The sequence below is a fragment of the Onychomys torridus genome, chromosome 4 (assembly GCF_903995425.1).
Source record: "Onychomys torridus chromosome 4, mOncTor1.1, whole genome shotgun sequence".
Lineage (NCBI taxonomy): Eukaryota > Metazoa > Chordata > Mammalia > Rodentia > Cricetidae > Onychomys > Onychomys torridus.
Window position 1 is genome coordinate 66,013,915 of NC_050446.1, and position 21,089 is coordinate 66,035,003.

A 21,089-nucleotide genomic window follows, 5' to 3' on the forward strand; every position below is an offset into this window, starting at 1 on the left:
TAAAGCTTCCCAAACAGGCTGAAGTGGGGAGAGGTGGCCAGTGCTCGTGCTCCTGACTCCGAGCTCACTCAGTATACCTCCTTCCCTTGCATGCATCAGTTGACTCACTTTAGCCCAAGGCTCCTGGAAAGTTCCAGAATGAGGCACTGTGCTTGTCTCCCCTGTTAGTGTTTGCCTCACAGCTTTGAGGAAAGCAGGAAGTTTGGCCCCAGCTCAGGACAGTGTTCAGGACACAGGAGTGTTGTAAGAGTGTCTGGGCGGATTTCATTTATTCTACAGTTTTGTTAGATGATGCTGATCTTGGGATCCGTGTTACTGACAGAGGTCTCATCCTGAGACCAGCTGTGTTCTCAGAGGCTAACGTTATCATCCGTGGAAATATATGTGTCTGCCCAGATGGCTGATCTAAATCTTCTATGCTTCAAGTGGCTGCCTCCAGTAATTTTTGATTTTCTGTCTGGAAGATCCCTGTGGCCAACAGAGGGCAGTGTGGCTGCCACACAGAGAGCCCTGTGGCCAACAGAGGGCAGTGTGGCTGCCACACAGAGAGCCCTGTGGCCAACAGAGGGCAGTGTGGCCACACACAGGCAGAGAGAGAGAGCCCTGTGGCTAACAGAGGACAGTGTGGCTGCAACACAGGCAGAGAGAGCCCCATGGACAACGGAGGGCAGTGTGGCTGCCACACAGAGAGCCCTGTGGACAACAGAGGGCAGTGTGGCCACACAAGTCTGCTCAAGCACTTCCCCCAGGCTATATCCCTGACTGGCCTCCTGACTGAGCTGCTTTTATAGACACCTAGACAAAAGCAGAAATGTGTAAGGAATACGGGCATAGGAAGGATAATCAAATTCTAAGGTTGTAGAACTGAGAGAACTAACATCACATAAATGTTAAGGGAATGTTTGCTCCCACTGGTGTTAGATTGAAATAGGCTATGTGTATGTGGGTCCAGGACCCTCGCTGAGTCCCGAATAGTTGCTGATGTTCTGAGGGTGGGAAGGAGCTGTTGGGGTGTAGTGTCTACCCCTCCTGTTTGGGGTATGCTTTAGGAAGGCTCGGTTCTGTTGTTCTGTTTGGGACATTTCACTTAAAAATTTCATAGTCTCACGATGTAGACCCAGCCGGCCTGGAACCAGGCTGGCCATGAAATTCATAGAGATCCATGGCCTCCCTGTCTCCTGGGTGCTGGGATTAAAGACGTGTGCCACCATGCCCAACGGGACACTGCTTTTGCTGGCATCTTGATGTATGCTCTGTGTGTGACACTGATCGTTATTTTTAATCAAGTATTAAATGTGAGAAGGGCCAAATGGGCAGGAGGCTGTTGGAGTTTTAGTAGTTGGTGCATGGGTGTTAGACCCAGAAGGCGAGCTTGTTCTCATCAGCATGTACTTGGCCTCCATCTTGGCTGCCGTACATTTCACTCTGATGCCTTGGTAGCTTTCTGTGTGGGAGTAGTCATAGGCTTGTTTTAAGTCACTGTCCTCTGTCCTTGCTTGTGTGTTTGGAGGAGTGTACCGTAGCATCAGCTGGAGCTGGATGGCTGCTCTGGAATTAGAAGACAGGTGGATTAGGTTAGATCTTTGAAATCCAAACTCATGGATGTGCTTGCTCATATGATATTTTGTTTTGTTTTATTGAGACAGGGTTCCTCTGTGTATCCCTGGCTATCCTGGAATTGGCTTTGTAGACCAGGCTAGCTTCAAACTCAGAGATCCACCTGCCTCTGCCTCCCGAGTGCTGGGATTAAAGGTGTGCACTACCACCGCCTGTCTGCTTATATGGTATTTTGCTTAAAGAAATGTGAGGATCTGACCTGGAATTAGAATCCAGGGCCTTCAGTGTGCTAATCAAGTGCTCTACCACTGAGCTGTAGTACAAAACCCAAATGTATCTTTTATGCTGCTCAAATGTTTCCTGTTCCTCTTAGGATTTTTAGGAACAGTACATGTGACACATAGGTACTTTTGCACAAGAGTTGAGCCACATGCAAGTGTGTAAAGGATCAAACTAAACAGCCTGCTCCTTCCAGTTGAGAGAGAGAGAGAGAGAGAGAGAAAGAACGCCTCACCATTAGAAAAGTGTCTTAGTTTTGTTCCCTGTTTCTGTGATGAACACCCTGACCGAGTAGCTTTGGGGAGATGGGTTCTCTGGGATTTATTTGGCTTCAGCCCATCATTGCAAAGACATGAAGAGGAATGTGAAGCAGCTAGTCACATCCATAGTGATGAGCAGAGAGAAAATGGTGCAGGCTTCCTCGGCTGGCTTGCTCTATTCTGTACAATCCACACCCACACCCAGGGAATAATAGTGGCATCTACTTGGTGTTTGGGTCTTCCCACATAAAATAGCATAATTAAGATAACCTCCTCTTCCCCAGACATGCCCACATACCAGCCTAATCTAGAAAACTCCTATTACAAATCCTTTCCCAGGTGATTCTACATTGTGCTCACTTGACAGTTAAAACTGTCACAACTATTTTGTTTTTCTAGTCCTTTTGCCCCCCATGAGTTTATACACACACACACACACACACACACACGCACACGCACGCACGCACGCACACGCACGCACACACACATACACGCAAATACACACACGCACACACATGCACACACGCACACACATGCACACACGCATGCACACGCGTGCACACACACATGCACATACATGCGCACATGCACGCACATACACACAAATACACACACGCACGCACACACACGCACACGCACACACACACACACACGCACATCCTCCCACATTCAGTTTAACTTCAGTAGGAACATATTAGACCTCTTGGATGCTCAACTAATGTTCATTTTCTCAGGTGTATTCTAGAATATTACTACCTTGGCTTTTCATTAGTCCTCCTTTGAGTATGTCTTGTACATAGTTCTGCTGTGGTGTGGGCGTCTATATTCATTTATTTGAACTTGTTAGGGAGACGGAAATCCCGTACAAGAGAATCGAGTGTAGCACAGTGAACTCTATGCTCCCACTCTCAGCTCCATCACCCCCTGGCCAGTCCTGCCCCAGCTGTTCCGAATGCGCTCCTCCCCAATTATTTACAAGCAAATTCCAGACCTCATTACATGTGCAGACAATCCTGTGTGGATCTCTGCACTAACTACAGCACTATTACCGTGCGTAAAATATTAACAGTACTTAGAAAAGATTTATTTTTATTTCAGTGTGTATGTGTGTGCCTGCATGAGTTTGTGTGCACCTCAGGTGGGTAGGTTCCCTTGGAGGCCAGAGGGCATGAGATCCCCTGGAACTGGAGTTACTGACAGTTGTGGATGCTGTGACCCAAACCCTGGCCTGCTGTAAGGACAGTAAGCACTCCTGACTGCAAAGCCTTCTCTCCAGCCATATGGTATTTTTTGGTGGTGTTTTTGAGACACTCTCTCTCTGTAGTACAGACTAGCTTCAAACTCTCAATCTGTAGCTGCAGGTTTCTAAGCTGAGATTACAGGCATACACCACCATGCTCTATTAAAAAATATTTCTTTTTAATTATTGTTTTGTTTGTTTGTTTGTTTTTGAAACAGTCTCTCACTAAGGAGGCCAGGCTGGCCTCCAACTCACAGATATCCACCAGTCTTTGCCTCCCCAGTGCTGAGATTAGAGACATGTGCCATGCCAAAACGTGCTCAACAATACTTCTTTAAATAGATTGATAAAATACTAGGCACCTGTGTTTGGCACCCTGAATGCTCGGCAATAGGAGGAGGCCTGTGAGCACCTTGTGTGCATGGGAGTCAGAAGGGCGGTGGGAGCAAGGCTCAGCATTGGCAACAGAGGAGGCGTCCTAGAGTCAGGAAGCCCTGGCTAGCTCCATGCTGGAGACCTTCCCTATTGACCCCTTGGCCTGCAATAGTAGGATCATTAACTCAGACTTCCTGGCCACAAGTTTTCGATTCCATCTCTTGTGGAACTGAGCTCCAGTTTGGGGATCTGTGATGGGAAAACAGAATGTCCTGCTCAGAAATTCTCTCTGCAGCCAATGTGAAGCATGTGTTCTGTGAAGTGAGGGCAGCTGGCACTCTATTGTAATGCCATGGGAAGCTGGGCTGAAGAGGCTGGGGTTCACAGGGGGGGATCCTCAGTACAGGCCTGGCCTGAGGACAGTGTGACCTCCTGCCATCAAGGTTCTTTCTGAGATCACAATCAGAGATGATGATGATGTGTGTGTACACATGACACAGGCCTGCTTCAGACACACTTCTCCACCGTATCTGCACACCTGCCTTACGCCTCTGCAACTTAACATGCTTGGGGCCACAACAGAATAATAGGATAACAGTGAAGGTTGATGTGAGGAAGGAAGCATGCTCCAAAACTCCACCCCCCACCCCCTTCCTGTAGGCGGACAGTAACAGTCTAGTCACCCACAATGCCGGCTTACCTATGCTGCCTGGCGCCTGCCTATAGCACCCACGTCTGTTTCTCTGCACAGCAGCCCTGGGTCCTGCAGGGTCTGCTTGCCATCACAGCCATGGAACCCGTCCAAGTTCATGCTGGATGGATTCAGTGTTGCATGCTAATCAGGAAAACATCAGAGCGTGTGTTGGTACTGAGGATAGTTATACTACTACGTCTCAGAAGTAGTAGACAGGAAGCTGGAGAGGTTCTGAGTCTGCTTGTTACCCCACTTGGCAGTTCTTGGTTTCAGAGTGCTTAAGCAAACAGAGTGGAATTTCCAGGGGTGGTTTGAACATCTCTAAACTTAGACTGGCCACGTTAGAAGGGAATAGAAGTTGTCATCAGGGTGTGGAGGGGATTGGTAGCAATCAATATTGAGAAGGAAAATGTGCTTTCTCAGTTCAGACGTTGTGCACAGACTCTGAGGCAACTAGCAAAATCACCCCAGAGTGCTTTTGGTGGATGGGTTGGGGCCCTAGGAGAGAAGACAACTGGGGGTGGTGTGACCCACACCTGCTTCCTTTTTCTGATGAAGTGTCATCATGGCACTTGCCAGATCCAGTTAAAACCGTGTGGTTGGTGTTGTCTGATTAGGGAGAAGGCATGCTGGTGCTCACAGACTCCAGGAGAGGCTCTAGTGCATAGCCCATCTCTGTTTCCCAATTAGGGAATGGGTTAACAAGGCCCACGCTGGGAGGGACGGTGGCAGCTGGTGGAGGCTGTGTGAGCGACGCAGCCCTGGGAGGGCAGAGGGAGAGCTGCTTGGTCCAGGGACCCGAGTCTGGGCTGATTTGTGTGAGATGTGATACCTGCTGGCTATCACTGCTTTCCTTGTCTGCAGTCTGGTGAGATTCCAGGAGAGGGTGAGAAATGACACCCAGTCTTCCTGCAGACCTGCCATTACTCCTGTTGCTGTGGGTGTGTCGAGAATAAATATGGAGGCTGGAGAGCTGGCTCAGTGGTTAAGAACAGTGGCTGCTCTTCTGGAGGATCTGGGTTTGATTCCCAGCACCCACATGGCTGCTCCAACTCTGTATAATTCTAATCCAAGGAGATCCCATGCCCTCTCTGGCCTCTGCAGGCAAAACGCTCATACACATAAAAAATAATAAAATAAAGATTTGAGAAAGGATAAGGCTTTCCTGGGAGGCGAGTGGTGTCCGAAGGAGGTAGCACAGGGGGTGACAGTATAGCTCAGTGGGTAAGGGGGGCTTGCTACAAAGCTTCATGACCTGAGTTCTATCCTGGAACCCACATGGTGAATGGAGAGCACAGACTCTCACAACTTATCCTCCGACCTCTACTCATGTACTGTGGTGCATGCACATGTGCAAACACACACACACACACACACACACACACACACACACACACACACACATCTATACATCAAAAAATAGAAGTATAGTTCAGTTTTTTTAAAGTAAGGGAAGGCTTTAGGCAGTGGAGGAAAGCTGTTGTTATTTGATGGAAGCAGCTGAGGCCCGGGTGGTGCGCTGTGAGTTAGGGTTGTTATTTGATGGAAGCAGCTGAGGCCCGGGTGGTGCACTGTGAGTTAGGGTTGTTATTTGATGGAAGCAGCTGAGGCCCGGTGGTGCACTGTGAGTTAGGGTTGTATCGGTGTTTCTCCAGCACAGAGACTCTCATATTGTCTGTTGTGTTTATTAAGACCTAGTCATTGCCATCCCTTCCCATGGCGTTTATCACCAAGACCTTTCTTTCTCAGTGTTTACCGAAGTCTTTTCTCTGCAGGGCGCTGTTGGCTGGTGGCGGCTTTTCTACCTGGACTTACCGGCAGGGCTATGACGTCAGCATTCCTGTCTTCAGCCCACTGTCAACTGAGGTGGCTCTCCCAGAGAAAGCACCCGGGTAAGGTGGCTCAGCCCAGCCAGTGTGCCATTACAGAGCGTGGGTGCTGGCAAGGCTTGGTGTGGGGAACCCTGGCAAGCAAGGTGTCTACTTCAGGCCAGAGTCAGAAGTGTGCTGGCCTACCCCACGCATCTTGCTTTTCTTAAAGCTTTCAGTATTGTAGGAAGCTCGAGGGCTGTCTGCTAAGTTCACAGACCGGAAACCCGTGGCATCCTGCCCCCGCTTCAGACAGCGAATTAACAAGTCTGTCCTGTGAGAAGTGTTCCTCTGGATCTGCCTGCGTCAGCCCACTGCCATCTCCTTTGGGATGCTAAGTGGTGACCTGTTTTGTGTCCCTGACTCTCGTCTCACTAGCATCCAGCCTAGTCTTTGCCCTTCCAATGCCTGGCGGATACCTCCATACTTCCCTGCACGCCTGTCACAGCTGTCTGGTGTCTGGCCCTGTCTCCCGTGCAAATCTTCTCTCGAAGGACTTTCCCTTCAGTTTTTTTAGAACAGGTTTTACTCTCCCTGTTATTCTGTGAACTCTTCATCTGTGAGTGAGTGTGTGTGTTGTGTATGTTTATGTGTGTTGTATATGCATGTATGTATTTGTGTGGGGGGGCGTGTTGTGTGCATAGGCAAAGATGGCCCTTGGGTATCTGTCCTCCGTTGCTGTCCACTTTTTGTTTTTTGAGACAGGATCTCTCTCTGAACCAGAGCTCATCCATATGGCTAGGCTGACTAGCCAGTGAACTTCGAAGATCTTCCTGTCTCTGCCCTTCAATCCCTCCCATCTCTCAGCCTCCCACCAGGCTGTGCTCTAGACACATGCTGCCATGTCTGGCTTTCTTCAGTGTCTCTGGGGATCTGAACTCAGGTCCTGAAGTGTGTGCAGCAGGTGGTCTGCCAGCCAACCAAGCTGTCTCCTAAGCCCTGCCTGCCAGTCTTCCTCCTTATCTCTGTCAGTCTAACGGCCTGTTCATCCTTTAGGTTTCAAGTTGAAACCACTCAGCTGGGGAAGGGTGGGCTGCCGTTTCTCTTCCCGGGACCAGATCCCCTGTATTATATTCCCACTGCAGGCTCCCCTTCTAGGGTGACCCTTGTGCAGTGGCACCATGGCTCTTGGAAAGCCTGTCTGCTTTGGTCTCTAGATTCTGTCAGTGCGATGGAGTACAGGCCAGGTCTGCTCCTTAACCACCATAGTGGGTTTGACATTTAGTTGGCTCACATTTTCGTATGTGCCATAAGGGGAAAGGTCTGGTTGCATGGACCTTCTGTCTAACCCTTTCTTTGCTGGAGACTATTTAGGAGTTGTTTCATGGTGGGAGCACAGTGAGTTTTCAACAGACATGATGATGGCAGGAACATCCTTTGCTTGCATGAGAAGTACCCAGATACATAGCTGAGTGAGTGTCCTACCAGGTGACACTTGAGACCAACTCACAGTTTGACAGAAATGAGTCTCAAGGTGCTATTCACTCAGAGAACATTAGGCCCGTTCTCTGAGCATACCAGACTCAGAAGCCTGTATGGACTCTGAGAAGCCAGTGTACACTCCCTAGGATAAGACTTCTTGTGTGTTCCACCCACCCCTTGGCCTGGAGCCAGCCAAGCCCTGAAGTATCTACAGCATTTCTTTAGCAAATGTTTGGACCCTGTGCCGAGCCCAGGCCAGCTCCAGGTACTTTCCCGTAACCCTCTGAAAGGGCAAAGCAGGGCCTCGTGGTCCGTGCACAGCAGCAGAGAGTCATCCTGGGGGCGGCTCCCAGGTGTGACGTCATTACATTTAAGTTGATAGTAACTCACAGACTGTAATCCAGTGTTTTAAAGTGTAAAATCCTGGCAGTGGGGGTGTTGTTGCTTATTCAGAATTGTGTAAGTCTCATCAATACTGCTGTCTTAATTCTAGAACATTTATCACTCTCCAAATACGGTCAGTAGCCATCATTTGTCAGCTCTGCTCATGACAGCATCTGCTAGCCTCTTTCCTTTCTCTGGTTCCGCTCTGGACACTTCATGCTAGTGTGATCAGGCCTTTTGTGTCCATCTCCCTCCATTGAGTGTGTTTTTACACTTTCCCCAAGCTGTAGCATGGAACAGGCACTCTCTCATTGGCTGTTTCATTGTGTGTCTGCACCATGTTCGATTCACCCAGTCACCAATGGATGGCAGTTGTGATTATTTCTAATGTCAAGCTGTATTGAACATGCTGCTATGGACTTTCAAGTGCAGGCTTTTGTGGGAGCCTGTGTTTTCAGTTCCCTGGGCTTCCTATCAGGGAGTGCCATTGCTGAGCCATGTGGTAATTCTCCTGTAACTTGCAGAGGACATACCAGACCCATTCCCAAAGGTTACTGCACCAGCCAGCCAGCGCTGGATACGGTTTCCAGTCCTTGCCTTCAGAGCCCTGCTGTTATCTGCATTTTGGATTCTGGCCATCCTAGGGTGTGTGGGCACTGTATGCTTTGCTTTGCCTTTCCCTAGTGACCCCGCCTGCTGCAGCCTGTCATTCTCTTGTGCTTACGGCCATTTATGTGACTTCTTTGGAGAAATGCCTGTTCATAGTATCTGCTCATTTTAAATTGACTTCTCTTCTTACTGTAGAATTTTAACAATTTTTATGTAGTCCAGGCATAGGGGCCTCACTGGGTATGTGGTCTGCAAATAATCTCTCCTGTTCTGTAGGCTGCTTTCCACTTCCTTGACAATGACCTTTGAGGTACAAAAGGTCCTACTTTTGATAAAGTCCAGTTTCTGTGTGTGTGTGTCTGTCTCTCTCTGTCTCGGGTTGTGGGGTGGCATTTGTGTATGTGTTTAGAGGCCCAAGGCTGAATTTAGATATCCTCCTCGTTTGCTCTCCACCTTGGTGTTTGAGACAGGGTCTCTCACCGACTCTGGAGTTCGCCAGTTCATGGAGACTGCAGTGCTGGCCAGTGACCCTCTAGAATTCCTGTGTTGGTCTCTCCATCACTAGGACCACAGGTACATGCCACCACGTGTGTGCTAGGTATTGAATTCAGCACCTCAGGCTTTCACAGAAAGCCCTTTCCTGCCTAGATGTCTCCCAGCCCCCAGTAGATCTGATTTTTGCTTAGGTTGCTTGTACTTTTGGTGTAAGTGTCAACAGTAAAAAGAGAGACTATTGCCGGATCAAGCTTATGCTAGATTTACACCATGTTTTCTTTTAAGAGTTTTTATAGTGGTGGGTGTGTGGTGTGTTTTGAGTGTGCTGTGTGAGGTAGGGTCACATCCGTTCCTCATCGCCAGTTGTCTCAGCACCACTAGTATGTTCAGACCCTTGCTGAGATGGATGTGGCCATGAAAGACAGGCTTATATTTGGGTTCTCTGCGCTCACTGTCATCGTGTGTCAGTCCTTGGGGAAGGACCTCTCTGGCTCAGTTACTGGCGCTCTGCACTAAATTTTGAAGTAGGTAAACTGAGTTCTCCAACTTTGTGACATTTTCAAGGTTTTCCTGGCTACTCAAAGCCCATTACATTTTATTATTTTTGATGCAACACAACTTAAATCAATACAATTTTAAAGCATTGAGTCCAGAGAGGTGGTTCAGTGGTGAAGAGTGCATATTGCTCTTGCTGAGGATCTATGTTTACTTCCCAGCACCCACACTGTACAGTTCATTACTGTCTGTAACTCCAGCTGCAGGGCTCAGACACCCTCTTCTAGCCTGCATGGGCACCTGCATCTTCATCTCATACAAGTGCATGATTCACAGCTTTCCAAAAAGTTATTATGAAAATGTCCAAAAGCTTAAAAACCTTTTCACAGTGGCTGTTGCTGAAGCTCGCTTTGAGTGCTTGCCTGGTACACGGACAGCTTTGGGTTTGGTCCACAGCATGCCACACACTGAGTACAGAGAACATAACGTGATACAATGCTCCTATTTGCATTTCTTACATATGCTTCTGTGACTTAATTTAAGGCTCCCCTTCTCATTATCTCATGAAACACAAACTTTCACATGGTTTTCAGTTGCTCTGAGTACCGCACACTGGTTTGTAAAGCATGAAGACATTTCTTCTTATTATTAAGGGCTGGGGTGTTGAGGGCGAGCAGCTGTGCTTAGCAAGGCCTTCTTGCTGGGAGAACTCTGCAGAGCACCCAGGTGGTGCCGGGCCTCACACAATGAGACAGACCTCCTATCCAGGTCTCTTCCTCTTTTTCTACAGAGCTGCAGCCCCACTGGGTTAGGGCTCCACCCTCAAGGCCAGAGATCTCCAATGACGTCTCTGCCTTCTTCACTCTTCACAGTGGGACTAAATTTCACTGTGAATCTTGTTAGGAGTGTTTAAACCATAGCAGGCATTTTAAAAAATTAATATTCATCACTGAATATGAGCAAAATAAAATTATTCTTGTGCTAATTTTTTTTACTATCAAAATGAAAATATTAAAGAAAATTTTTTGCTTTTTTTCTCTTTCAGGGTTTGGGATTGAACCCAAGACCTTGTGTGTGCTAGACAAATTCTGCCACAGACCTACACCTCAGTCCTAGCCCTTGTTTCTTTGAGACAATCTCACTATGTAGTCCAGGCAAGCCTCAAATTGATAATCTTCCTGTCTCTGCCTTTGCCCTGCTGGAGTTACAGGTGTGGCCCTCCACACCCACGTCACAGATGGTTCTTTGAAGAGAGGCTCTTATTCTATAGTTCAGGCTGGCCTGGAACTCACTTTATAGACCAGGCTGGCCTTGAACTTGTGACAGTTCTCCCAGGTCTGTCTCCCCAGTGTTAGGATTACAGGCACTTGCATGATCCCCAGCTCTTCATAAACAGTTCTCACGGAGAGTCCAGAGACCAGGGAAACTGCTGTACTTCAGTGCCCTGTTCCAAGGCTTGTGGGTTCCTGTGAGGCAAGCAGCTTTGTCAGGTACCCAGGATCTTCAGCTAGACTCACTGATATAGCGTGAGATAGGCTGGCCCTGCCTGGCATAGACTGCCCTGTTTGCATGCTTTGGGCACAGTGAACCTCTCTTACCAGTTCTGTGGGTGATGGGAACCATCACCCATCCAAGTTCCCAGACGCCAGTCAGGAAGCCAACCTCATAGTGACAACTTTCACAGGACAGCAGCAGGCCTGCCACGCTAACCCCTCTGCACAGGACAGCCACCACAACAGGGAGTGAATGGCCCCAGACGTCATCAGGGCTGCGGCTGAGAAACTTGAGAAACTTGGGCCTGGCAGTGAGTGTGTGAGGACTGGCCTGCTGGGCGTCCATGCCTCTGGGCCTGTCTGCTTGCTACACCTCCCCTAAACTCACTGTGATCTACCCCGTGTCCTAATCCAGCCGTTGCTCTGTTGGCTTAGGACTCTCATTCCCTCCAGATTTAACCCAGGGGTGAGAACACTGAAGCCCAAAGATGGACAGGCACCGAAGTGCCGGAGACCACACAGACACCTAACTTCAGAGATTTAGACTGTTGTCTATGGTATTTTTCTCATAATTTGATCTTTCTGATTTTTATGCATGGAGTTGGAGATCACTTGAGGTTGCAATTAGTTTTAAAGTTTTGTGGTTCAGTAACCTGTGAGAGACCCCACCGTCTTCATGATAGCCCCCAAAGGCCAAGGGCTCGTGGGACAGGGCCCTTCCTCCTTGGCGTCCTCGAAGTTGGGCTTACAGTGGAATGTTACTTTTATAAAAGACACCCCTCTCCTGCCCTCCAGAGACTAAAGGTGAAAACAGGCTTTGACCTCATTAGCCTCTCAGGGCCCCAGGGAAGACAGCATGTGGGTCCTGCCCTCTGTGAGAGGTGTTTCTCGGGGAATTCCCACGGAGGGCCGCCCAGCATACCAATGCTGTTTCCCTTTTTATTTTACAGCCCTCCCGGTGCTTTTCCAATGGGAAGCTCAGAGTTGTTGCTATTGATAGCTGCTTCTCACAGCCGCGGTGGGCCTGACTGGAATTCTTACCATTTTCCCTCTAAACGGAGCTAAATCAGGAGTTTACAACCCTGGTTTTTGAGGGAGACATCAAGTTCTCAGCACGATTTGGCTTTAGCTTTGAGATCAGAGGGGCTGGGAGGAAACTGAGAGTCATAACTCACATGAGCCCTCGGAAGAAAAACAAATCTACCTGGAAGCTTTGCTTGGTTAGAACTAAGTGGGCATAGTCCATCAGCTGTCCGATGAGAGCCAACGTGCAGGCAGGGGAACCTGCTTAGAGCCCTGTTCACGTCTGCACACTTGTACTCGGCGGGCCTGGGGGTAGGCACAGTGAGCAGAGCTCTAGTGAGCCTGACTCTCTCTGCTCAGGTTCCTTTGAGAACCACACACTAACATCTGTTTATTTCTGAATCTGTATGGCACTGTGCATATGTATGTGTGTTTGTGTGAGTATGGGCATGTATGCACCTGTGTATGTGTGTGCCAGAGGGATGCTTAGGTATCATCCTTGAGAATGATGTCCACCTCCTTGGAGGACCCTCATTGACCTGGAGTCCTTAATTAAGCTAGACTCGCTGGCTAGCAAGCCCCAGGGAGCCTCTTGTCTCGACCTCCCCAACTCTGGGAGTGTAGGCATGTGCTATCAAGTAATGATGCTTGGGGGTTGGGCCCAGGCCCTGGTGCTTGTGTGGGCCACTGCCTGAGCCACTCTGCCCTCCAGCCCCATATTTATATACCTTTGAGACAAGGTTCTTACTGTGTAGTTCAGGCTGGCCTCAAACGTGCCAACTCTCTGCCGTAGCTCCTTGGTGCGGGGATTACCAGAGTGTATTACCATAGTTGGCTCCAGCTTCATCCAGCACTGCAGGGTCATTCCGGTTCTGGCTTTCTATAGCTGCCACTCCCTTCTGGTTCCCATGATCCTCAGTGTCTAGACATTGTGATTCTCTGTTCTGTATGTCTTCATGCAGCTGAAGTGGGCTTTGAACTGATGGTTTGTACTCTGGGAAGGTAACCTGAGTTGCAGAGAGTGTTCTTTGGCTGTGGGTATGTGGCTAATGTTCTCATCAGTTAGAACAGACACACACAGGACTGTGGGCTTTATGAGCCAGTGTGCAAAACACACAGCTCTAGTGTTCCCTGGCTTTTGAGTAGGGTGTATGTAGCCCTGCCCCGCCATTCAGGGTAAGCAGGGTGGGGTGTTCATTTTCTCAGAACCTGTTTTATATGAATTTTCCCGATGGCAGCGATCCCCTGGCCCATGGAGCCCCTTCCCTGTGTCCCACCTGCTGTGTCCTATAGGAGCCCTGCCTTTAGGCAGACATCTCGACAGCAGCCTCACAGCCGTTCTCACGGTCCAGTCTTGTCTGCTTTGGGGAGGGGGCACCTCATGATTTCAGAGGCTTCCATTCACACTTGGCCCAATCAGGTCCCTGTAGCGGCTTGAGCATGTGGTGGGGCAAAGCTGCTTATCCCATAGTAGCTGGGAAAGCTTGAAGAAAGAGGAAAGGCCAGACAGAACAGTGCTTCAAGCGCACCCCAACCTCATGCTTCATCCAATGGAGTCCACCCCCACCCCCTGAAATTTCCACAACCTTCCAGAACCCATCAAATGATTAACTTTTGTGTGTGTGTGTGTGTGTGTGTGTGTGTGTGTGTGTGTATGAGTATGTGTGTGTGTGTCTATCTCTGTGTGTGCACATGTGTGTGCCGTAGTACACATGCATCAGTAAGAGGACGTTAATGAAAGTTAGTTCTCTCTTTCCACCATGCAGGTATCAGGGACTGAGCTCAGGTCATCTGGCTTGGTAGCAAGCACCTTTACCCACTAAGTAATCTACTGAATAATTTATAAATTATAAATCTATACATGGACTAATCTATCGATGAGCTTGAAAGCACCATGATTAGTCACCTCCTGCCTCAGTCTCCCGAGTATGTAGGACATGTAACATATGGCCCCCTGCTCACAGTTTTGTGTCTTTGGAGACCTGCATAACACTGGACCTTTGATGTCTTTATTTTGTTTTCTTTCTGGATACTTGCCAGGCATGTTGAGATGTGCTCTGTGATGTGGTAAGGGTAGTTACCACACACTTCCCACCCCCCACCCCTGTTTCTGGTTTTTAGATTCCTCTCCGCCCATATGGCCTTGGGAATAGAGACATATCCCAGAGTCCCTACATAGCTTAGGGGCGCTGTTTGACACTGCAGCCCATCAGGGGGACCCTTCCTCTCCCTTTTTGAGGAATGAAGCCAGTGTTCAGTGTCTCCTCAGACCCCAGATCAGGTTTAATACAGGATAAGGTTTTGTTGTTCTGTTCAAGTAGTCAGCCTGTTTTCTCTCTGTTTATACATGTCTGTTTATAGCACACTCTGTAGGCTTAGCATGCCATGAGCATTTCTTCACAATATTAGAACAGTTTCTGTTGGCCATAGTGGCATGCATATACCTTTAATTCCAGCACCCAGGAGGCAGAGGTAGGAGGATATCTATGAGATCGAGGCCAGCCTGGTCTAAATAGCAAGTTCCAGGCTAGCCAAGATTACATAGAAAGACCCTGTGCCAAAACCAAGTAAAACACCAAAAAGAAAAAATAGAAAAAGAACAGATTTGCCTAAATAAGAATCGTATGGCTTCATACTTCAGAATACAAGTGAGTCATACCTTGTTTTTATATAGTATGCAATGTTTTTAATATCTAGTAATGTGACTCACTCAGTTAATTTTAAAAATAAGTGGTGGATGTTGAGACTGAGCTGTTGCTAGAAGTTCAGTGTTAGGCTTTGTGTAACCTGACTGACCAGTGACTGACCCCAGGTGACCTTTTCTTCCCCCCCATAGTCCGCGGCGGTACTTCCTGTTGTCCTCTCAGATGGCCATCCATCCTGAGTACAGAGAGGAACTAGAAGCCCTCCAGGCCAAACACGGAGAGTCAGTGTTGGTCCTAGACAAGTGCACCAATCTCTCGGAGGGCGTCCTTTCTGTCCGCAAGCGCTGCCACCAGCACCAGGCCTTCGACTACCCGCAGGTGCTGCAGGTGAGTGCCACTCAAGGCCTTGCTGAGCTCGGGCGGGTTGCTGCCATGGAGTGAAACTGACCCCAGTACCAGGAGCTGTTTTCTGTAAGGAGCTGAGGTAGTTAGTACCCAAGAGAAGATGCAGCGCCTTCCCGGAAGTGTAGACCACTGGGAGCTTCAGTGGATGGTGTGTTTATGTTGTGTGGTGTGTTTATGTTCCCGGGCTGGTTCAGAGAAGTGACCTTCCATAACGAGGCCGATTGCTTCTCTAAGCCATGACGGCCCATAGGGCCCCAGTTGGCTGTCCCTGAGCACTCAGGCCTGTTCTTATTGCCCTGGCTTTGGGGTATTTTGTCACCCACCTTTACTCCCATCATGAGTGTGTTCCTCCATAAGGCAAAGTGGCCCTTTGGAGACTGTTTATAGGCAGATTATTTGACATTCCAGGTTATGGGGGGTGCTAAAAAGGGAGAATCAAAGCCTTGCTCATTTAAACATTTAAAATTGAGACAGCTTAGTTCAAGGAGAACTATTGAGGTGAGGTCATTTTTATGTGTTCACATATTTATTGATTTTTTTAAAAATCTCCAGAGAACCAGCGCATCCTGAGATTGTTAAAATACTCTCTCGAGAAGTGCTATCTTCCTCTGGAGTTTCTGGCTAATAATGGTGGAGATGCAGCAGTGTTTATAGTAACCTTTGTCTGGACAGGAAGAACTTTCTGCGTGTGTCCACATCTGGCTGTGGCTGCAGCCCAGGCGCCATGTACATCCCACCCCCACAGCAGCTTCTCTCCTGTGTCGAATCCAGAGGTGTTTAGGAGATTGACTTTCTCATGTTTTTTCCTGACCTTCCCCTTTCTATAATATTTATTTTTAAACAAAATTTTTATTAGATTGTTTAGTTTGCACATGTATGTACGTGTGTGTTGCCTGTATGTGCACACTTGCATGTGCCACAGTACAGAGGACAACTGTGTTGGAGTTGGTATGCTCCATCTACCCTGTGGGTCCCTGTGGGTCCCTGTGGGTCCCTGTGGGTCCCTGGGATCAAACTTGGGTCATCAGGTCATCAGGCCTGGGAGCAGCGTCCTTACTGGCTGAGCCATCTCACTAGCCCCGACAGTACATTCATGTGATTCAGTAATCAATTTTAAGATATAATTTTCTTTTTTAAAATTACATTTATTTTGTGTAGGGGGACAAGGGAGGAACAGGATTTTTTTTTTTTTTTTAAAGAGGGTTTCACTGTGTAGCTCAGGTTGACTTTAAACTCACTATCCTCCTGCCTCACCTCCCACGGCACCTGCCCTTCCTCTGTGCATCTTCTGTTTTCCCAGCGTCCCCCACATTGAGAGGTGTGAGAGAGAGAACGAGGAAGAGATTTTTCGAGAGTTCATTTCGACACTTCTTGTCTCTGGAACCTATCATTTCAATGCCTCCTAAAGGCTCTGTGTACCTTTAGTGACCCACTTCTGTAGGCAGACAATGCTAGGGCCTTAGGGACCGAAGATCAGAAAGTTCAGACCTTCCTTATGAGGCTCCTCTAGAGCCTGTCCCGTTGCAGGCTGGGCGGAGGCCGGGGATTAGGCAGTGCTGAGACCACATGCCATGCATGTGTACACGGTTCGTCGGCACTGACGGACACCGGTCTGCAGGACCTCACGTGGTCAGGTGAGGAAGCCTGCAATGCTGTCTCTCGACAAGGCGCGTGTGGGTTGCACTGGGGAACCAAGGTGGGAACCCAGCAGCCAGCTGAGCATCTCCTGTTTCACAGGTGCGAGGTCCTCTAGCCGGTTCTAGATGCCTCGGCACTGCTTAGCTTTAAGCCTTGGGGGAATGCCATAGTGCGCAGGGATCCAAGTAAGTGATCAAGAGACTTCTTTGTAATCCTCGGCCTTCTCTTGCCCTGCTGCAGGAGGCTACTTTTTGTGTGGTCCTTCGAGGAGCACGGCTGGGGCAGGCAGTGCTGAGTGACGTGTTGCAGGCTGGCTGTGTCCCGGTTGTCATCGCAGACTCCTATGTTCTGCCTTTCTCCGAAGTTCTGGACTGGAAGAGGTGGGTATGCTGTCTAGTGAGCTGTAGCTGGTGGCTTGGCCAGTATTGGAAAGGAAAGCCTCTTGGACCATTGTGATGTGTACCCAGGCTTGAGAACTGCAGGTTGAGTGTGCCTAGCTTGTAAGTCAGAAACACTGCAAAGTGTGGAGCTTTTGAGCATTGTCAAGAACACCAGTGGACAGTTGTAGCTCCAGCTACCAGACAGTCCCACACCTGACATTATGTAATAGCTCACACTAAAAATGCTGAGGTAGGGAGGTGCAGAAGAAAATGGGGGTGGGAGGGGAGATGAGATCAATATACCTGACACACGTGCATGAGAATAACGTAATGAAGCCCATTATTTAAGGAACAAGCAGACATGGCCTTGAGGATGGCCAAGGCCATGTGAGTGCGGTACACACTGCTTGGCACAGTTCTTCAAAGTATTGGCCAAGAAGATTCAGATGCCAACGCTGAGCTCCTGTGCTGGGTGGCAGCCCTAGAGTCCCCCAGGAAGCAGCTGTTGCTTCACTGTCTTTCCCCAAGTCATCTGTGCATTTCAAATAGATTCAAGTTAAAAAAAAAAAACATATTAAAGTATGAACTTTGATAGCCACTTAAGTTTGGTAAGAGTGGCCAAGGGTGCCGGTATACTGTAAATTACATTCAGGTTGTGTGTGTAGCAAATGTGCAGGACAGAAACGAATCTTCATATTTAGACTGGAGTCCCAAGTTATGTTCATGCAAATATTCCAAAATTGAAGGCACCTTGGGACTATGCCTAAGGTAAAGGATCCTGGCTACTGATGCTCTAGCATGTTAGCAGGACTGGGCCTAGGGTAAGGGACCCCGGCCGCTGTTGCTTTAGCTTGTTAGCTGTGTCTTCCATCAGACTTAGCACAGTGGTTTAGAGCAGGTCAAGGAGTCCAGAGGGCCGAACCCACCCGCTGGCTGTTTTTGTAAATAAAGTCTTATTGATTACAGTCATACCCCTTCATTTGCATGTTACTTGTGAAGTGATGAGTAATTGCAGAGACTGGGTGGCTTACAAAACCTAAAATACTTACTCCATGGCTCTTTACACAAAGCAGTTGCCACCTCTGGGCTGGTGCAGTGTAGACACAGCTGGAGAGTTTCTTTCTTTATCCCAGGGATTCTGAATTAAAGCTCCCAGGTAACCAGATTCTTTACTCAGTCGAGAGCCACTGCTGTGGAATTGCACACTGTCCTGGCTGCCAGTGGGGAGCCTCTACCTCCACAAAAGCTTGGAAACTCCAAAACAGAGGGACAAATGCAGATCCTGCTTGCCTGTGCTCATAGGAATTGCCCTCTGGTCACGTGTGTTAGTTCCACAAGACGGGTGACAGACAGTTAAAATTGAATTTCTTTGCTGTATACCTTTCAACTCCTGTCTTTGCCACAAATATTTAATTCTTTCTCCTCTCCCAACTCTTAGGACAGTTTATCCAAGTCCATTAGCCTAGGTGTTTGAACAATTTAAATAGCACCAATTGGCTAACTCCCTCATCCATTTACGTTTACTAGAAAGTCTCCTGTTAGTAAGATGGTATTTTATAATCTGATAATAGGGGCAATTTCTGCTTCTGAGGAAGAATAGCTAGGGATCAGGGACAAATGCAGATCCTGCTCAATTCTGTTCATTTCCTCTAGCCAGGTTTCACTCCCCCACAACCTCCCCAAAACAGCACAACCAACTGGAAACTGAGTGTTTAAATATCTGAGCCTATGGGGACATACCATTCAGATCCTCACCGTCGTCACCATCAGCAGTAGGTTCTCCAAGACCAGTGAGGTCAGGCCTTTCTTCAAGGAAGCTCTCTACTTAGTGATGGGAGAGCAGTGAACCTGCAGTTCCCTGATGCTGTGATTGATTGGTCAGACTCCGAGAAGACTGACTTTGTTGAGGGCCTCACAGGGCAGTGGTGCAGCAGAGATCAAGGTCAGCTTCAGTGTTGGGTTGTGGGTGAGCAACAGGAGGGCTCTACATTTGGAGTCAGGGGTCTGTAACCAGCTCCAACTGGCTAGCTTTGAAATTACAGCACATTAATTCATCTCTTGGTCCTCAGTTCTGTCTCTAGTGCAAAAATCATTTACTTATTTAGTAGATGTCCCTGAAGTCCCGGCAGTGTGGGAGGGAGCCTGCTGAGTGCTCTGGGTGCAGTGGTGGGCTGGAATGGAAGCTAGATTTTAATGAGCATTTCTGTGCAAGTATATATATACACACTCTCTGCACACCTCCTTCTGGAAGTCAATGCTGGTCTCCCTTTCTCACTCCTCATCCCCAGTCTGAGTGCATCCCGGTGGAGAGTGTAGGGCACAGGCAGGCCCTCTCCTCTCTCCAGCTCGACTCTGGTGTAGTTCTGCTGCCTCTGCAGGAGTCCCAGCTCTCCTTCCTGTGCCTGCTTCCTGTCACTTGCTGACTCCATAGACAGCTTCTCAGGCCTCTTTGCCTCCACCTCCTAGTGGTTTCCCATCTCAGCACCAAGCTCTCCATGGCCTCCAAGGTCCTGTGCCTCACTGCAACCCGCCCTCCCCCTTTCTGCTTGCTCTCCTTCTCCATCCTGTTTACTCTGCAGCAGCCACGGGGCCGCCTAGCTGTTCCTGGACCATGCCCAACATGCTGTTTCCTCGGCCTTTCACTCCTTAGCCCTGGGCCTGGAGCTCCCTTCCCACAGGCCTTCTCATGCCTGTTCACCCCCTTTCCTCTGGTGTTCTCTGGTGAATCGTCAGTGCCCAGCACACAGTAGGTCTATCATACATAAGTGCTGAATCAATGGATGGGTTTGTGTAGAGGCTAAATGGGGGAAGTAATGGTTAATTCCGAGAGTGTAGAGAAGGGTAAGGACGGGTGAACAGGGAGACAGCATTTCACATGCAAAGGCCCTGTGGTGAGACAGAACTTGCTGTGGTTGGTGACAGGGATGACAGAACAGACAGGGAACGATATAGGGCTGAAGGAGTTTGGGGGCTTTTGTTTCTGCTCTTGAGAAGGGAACAGGACAGTGTACAATGTTGCTTTCTGGAATGGGCTGTGATATGTAACTAATGCTTTGTCTCCAGGGCATCTGTGGTGGTCCCAGAGGAAAAGATGTCAGACATGTACAGCATTCTGCAGAATATCCCACAGAGGCAGATCGAAGAGATGCAGAGACAGGTAAGAGGCCAAAGCTGAGACACCTGTCTTGGGGTGGGGGGTGGGGGTGCTGGAGCAGTGGCTTGGACACAGAGGACCTTGAGCCAAGTGCACAGGGGGGCTGTGTACTCATTGTATCAGCTGTTGACAGGAAGGGAGGGATAGCAAGGTGCCCTAAGTTAGGTTTAGATTAATGACAAGGGGCTCAGGCTATGCTGGGGTATCCCTGCTAGGATTTTAGGGTGCCAACTGATGGCAGGCAATAGTGACCAAGACAGCAAGGGAAGCAGGGCAGCGTGTTTATTTGGTTGTGTCATAAGAAGACCACCTTTGTGACAAGGTCCTCCATTTGCCGTCTTCCCACCTCCTCTGCAGATTCTCTTTACCCTTTGACCCCTGTCAGAGTTCTGACTGCCCAGAGGACTGCACTGGGTTCCCATTCGGTCTCATTGCTCTCCCTCCTAAAGAAGCCAAAGGGGCTTCATTGTCAAGCAAGTTAAGGAAATCTAAAAGGTGGCCATGAAATTGGTGCTGTGATCATCTCTTCTGTTTCTCTTTATGGATTTTTAGTGTTTTAATCTCTGTCACAATTATCCACATGGGCTAGAGAGATGGCTCAGTCAGTAAATCCCTGCCACAAAAGCATGAGGATCTGAGTCTCTGTCCTTAGGACTCATGTAAAAGACCAGGC

The 21,089-nt window shown here is 48.7% G+C and overlaps 1 protein-coding gene across 3 annotated transcripts in view; it reads left to right on the plus strand.

Annotated features, from left to right (window-relative positions):
* Positions 1-21,089, plus strand: part of Ext2 (exostosin glycosyltransferase 2) — a 137,796-nt gene that overhangs the window by 7,508 nt on the left and 109,199 nt on the right. For all 3 annotated transcript variants that reach the window (XM_036184737.1, XM_036184739.1, XM_036184738.1), the window contains 4 exons: positions 6,181-6,297; positions 15,031-15,226; positions 17,123-17,262; positions 20,326-20,419. In XM_036184737.1, coding sequence (XP_036040630.1) covers positions 6,181-6,297; positions 15,031-15,226; positions 17,123-17,262; positions 20,326-20,419 — 547 coding nt within the window. The remainder of the gene's footprint in view (positions 1-6,180; positions 6,298-15,030; positions 15,227-17,122; positions 17,263-20,325; positions 20,420-21,089) is intronic.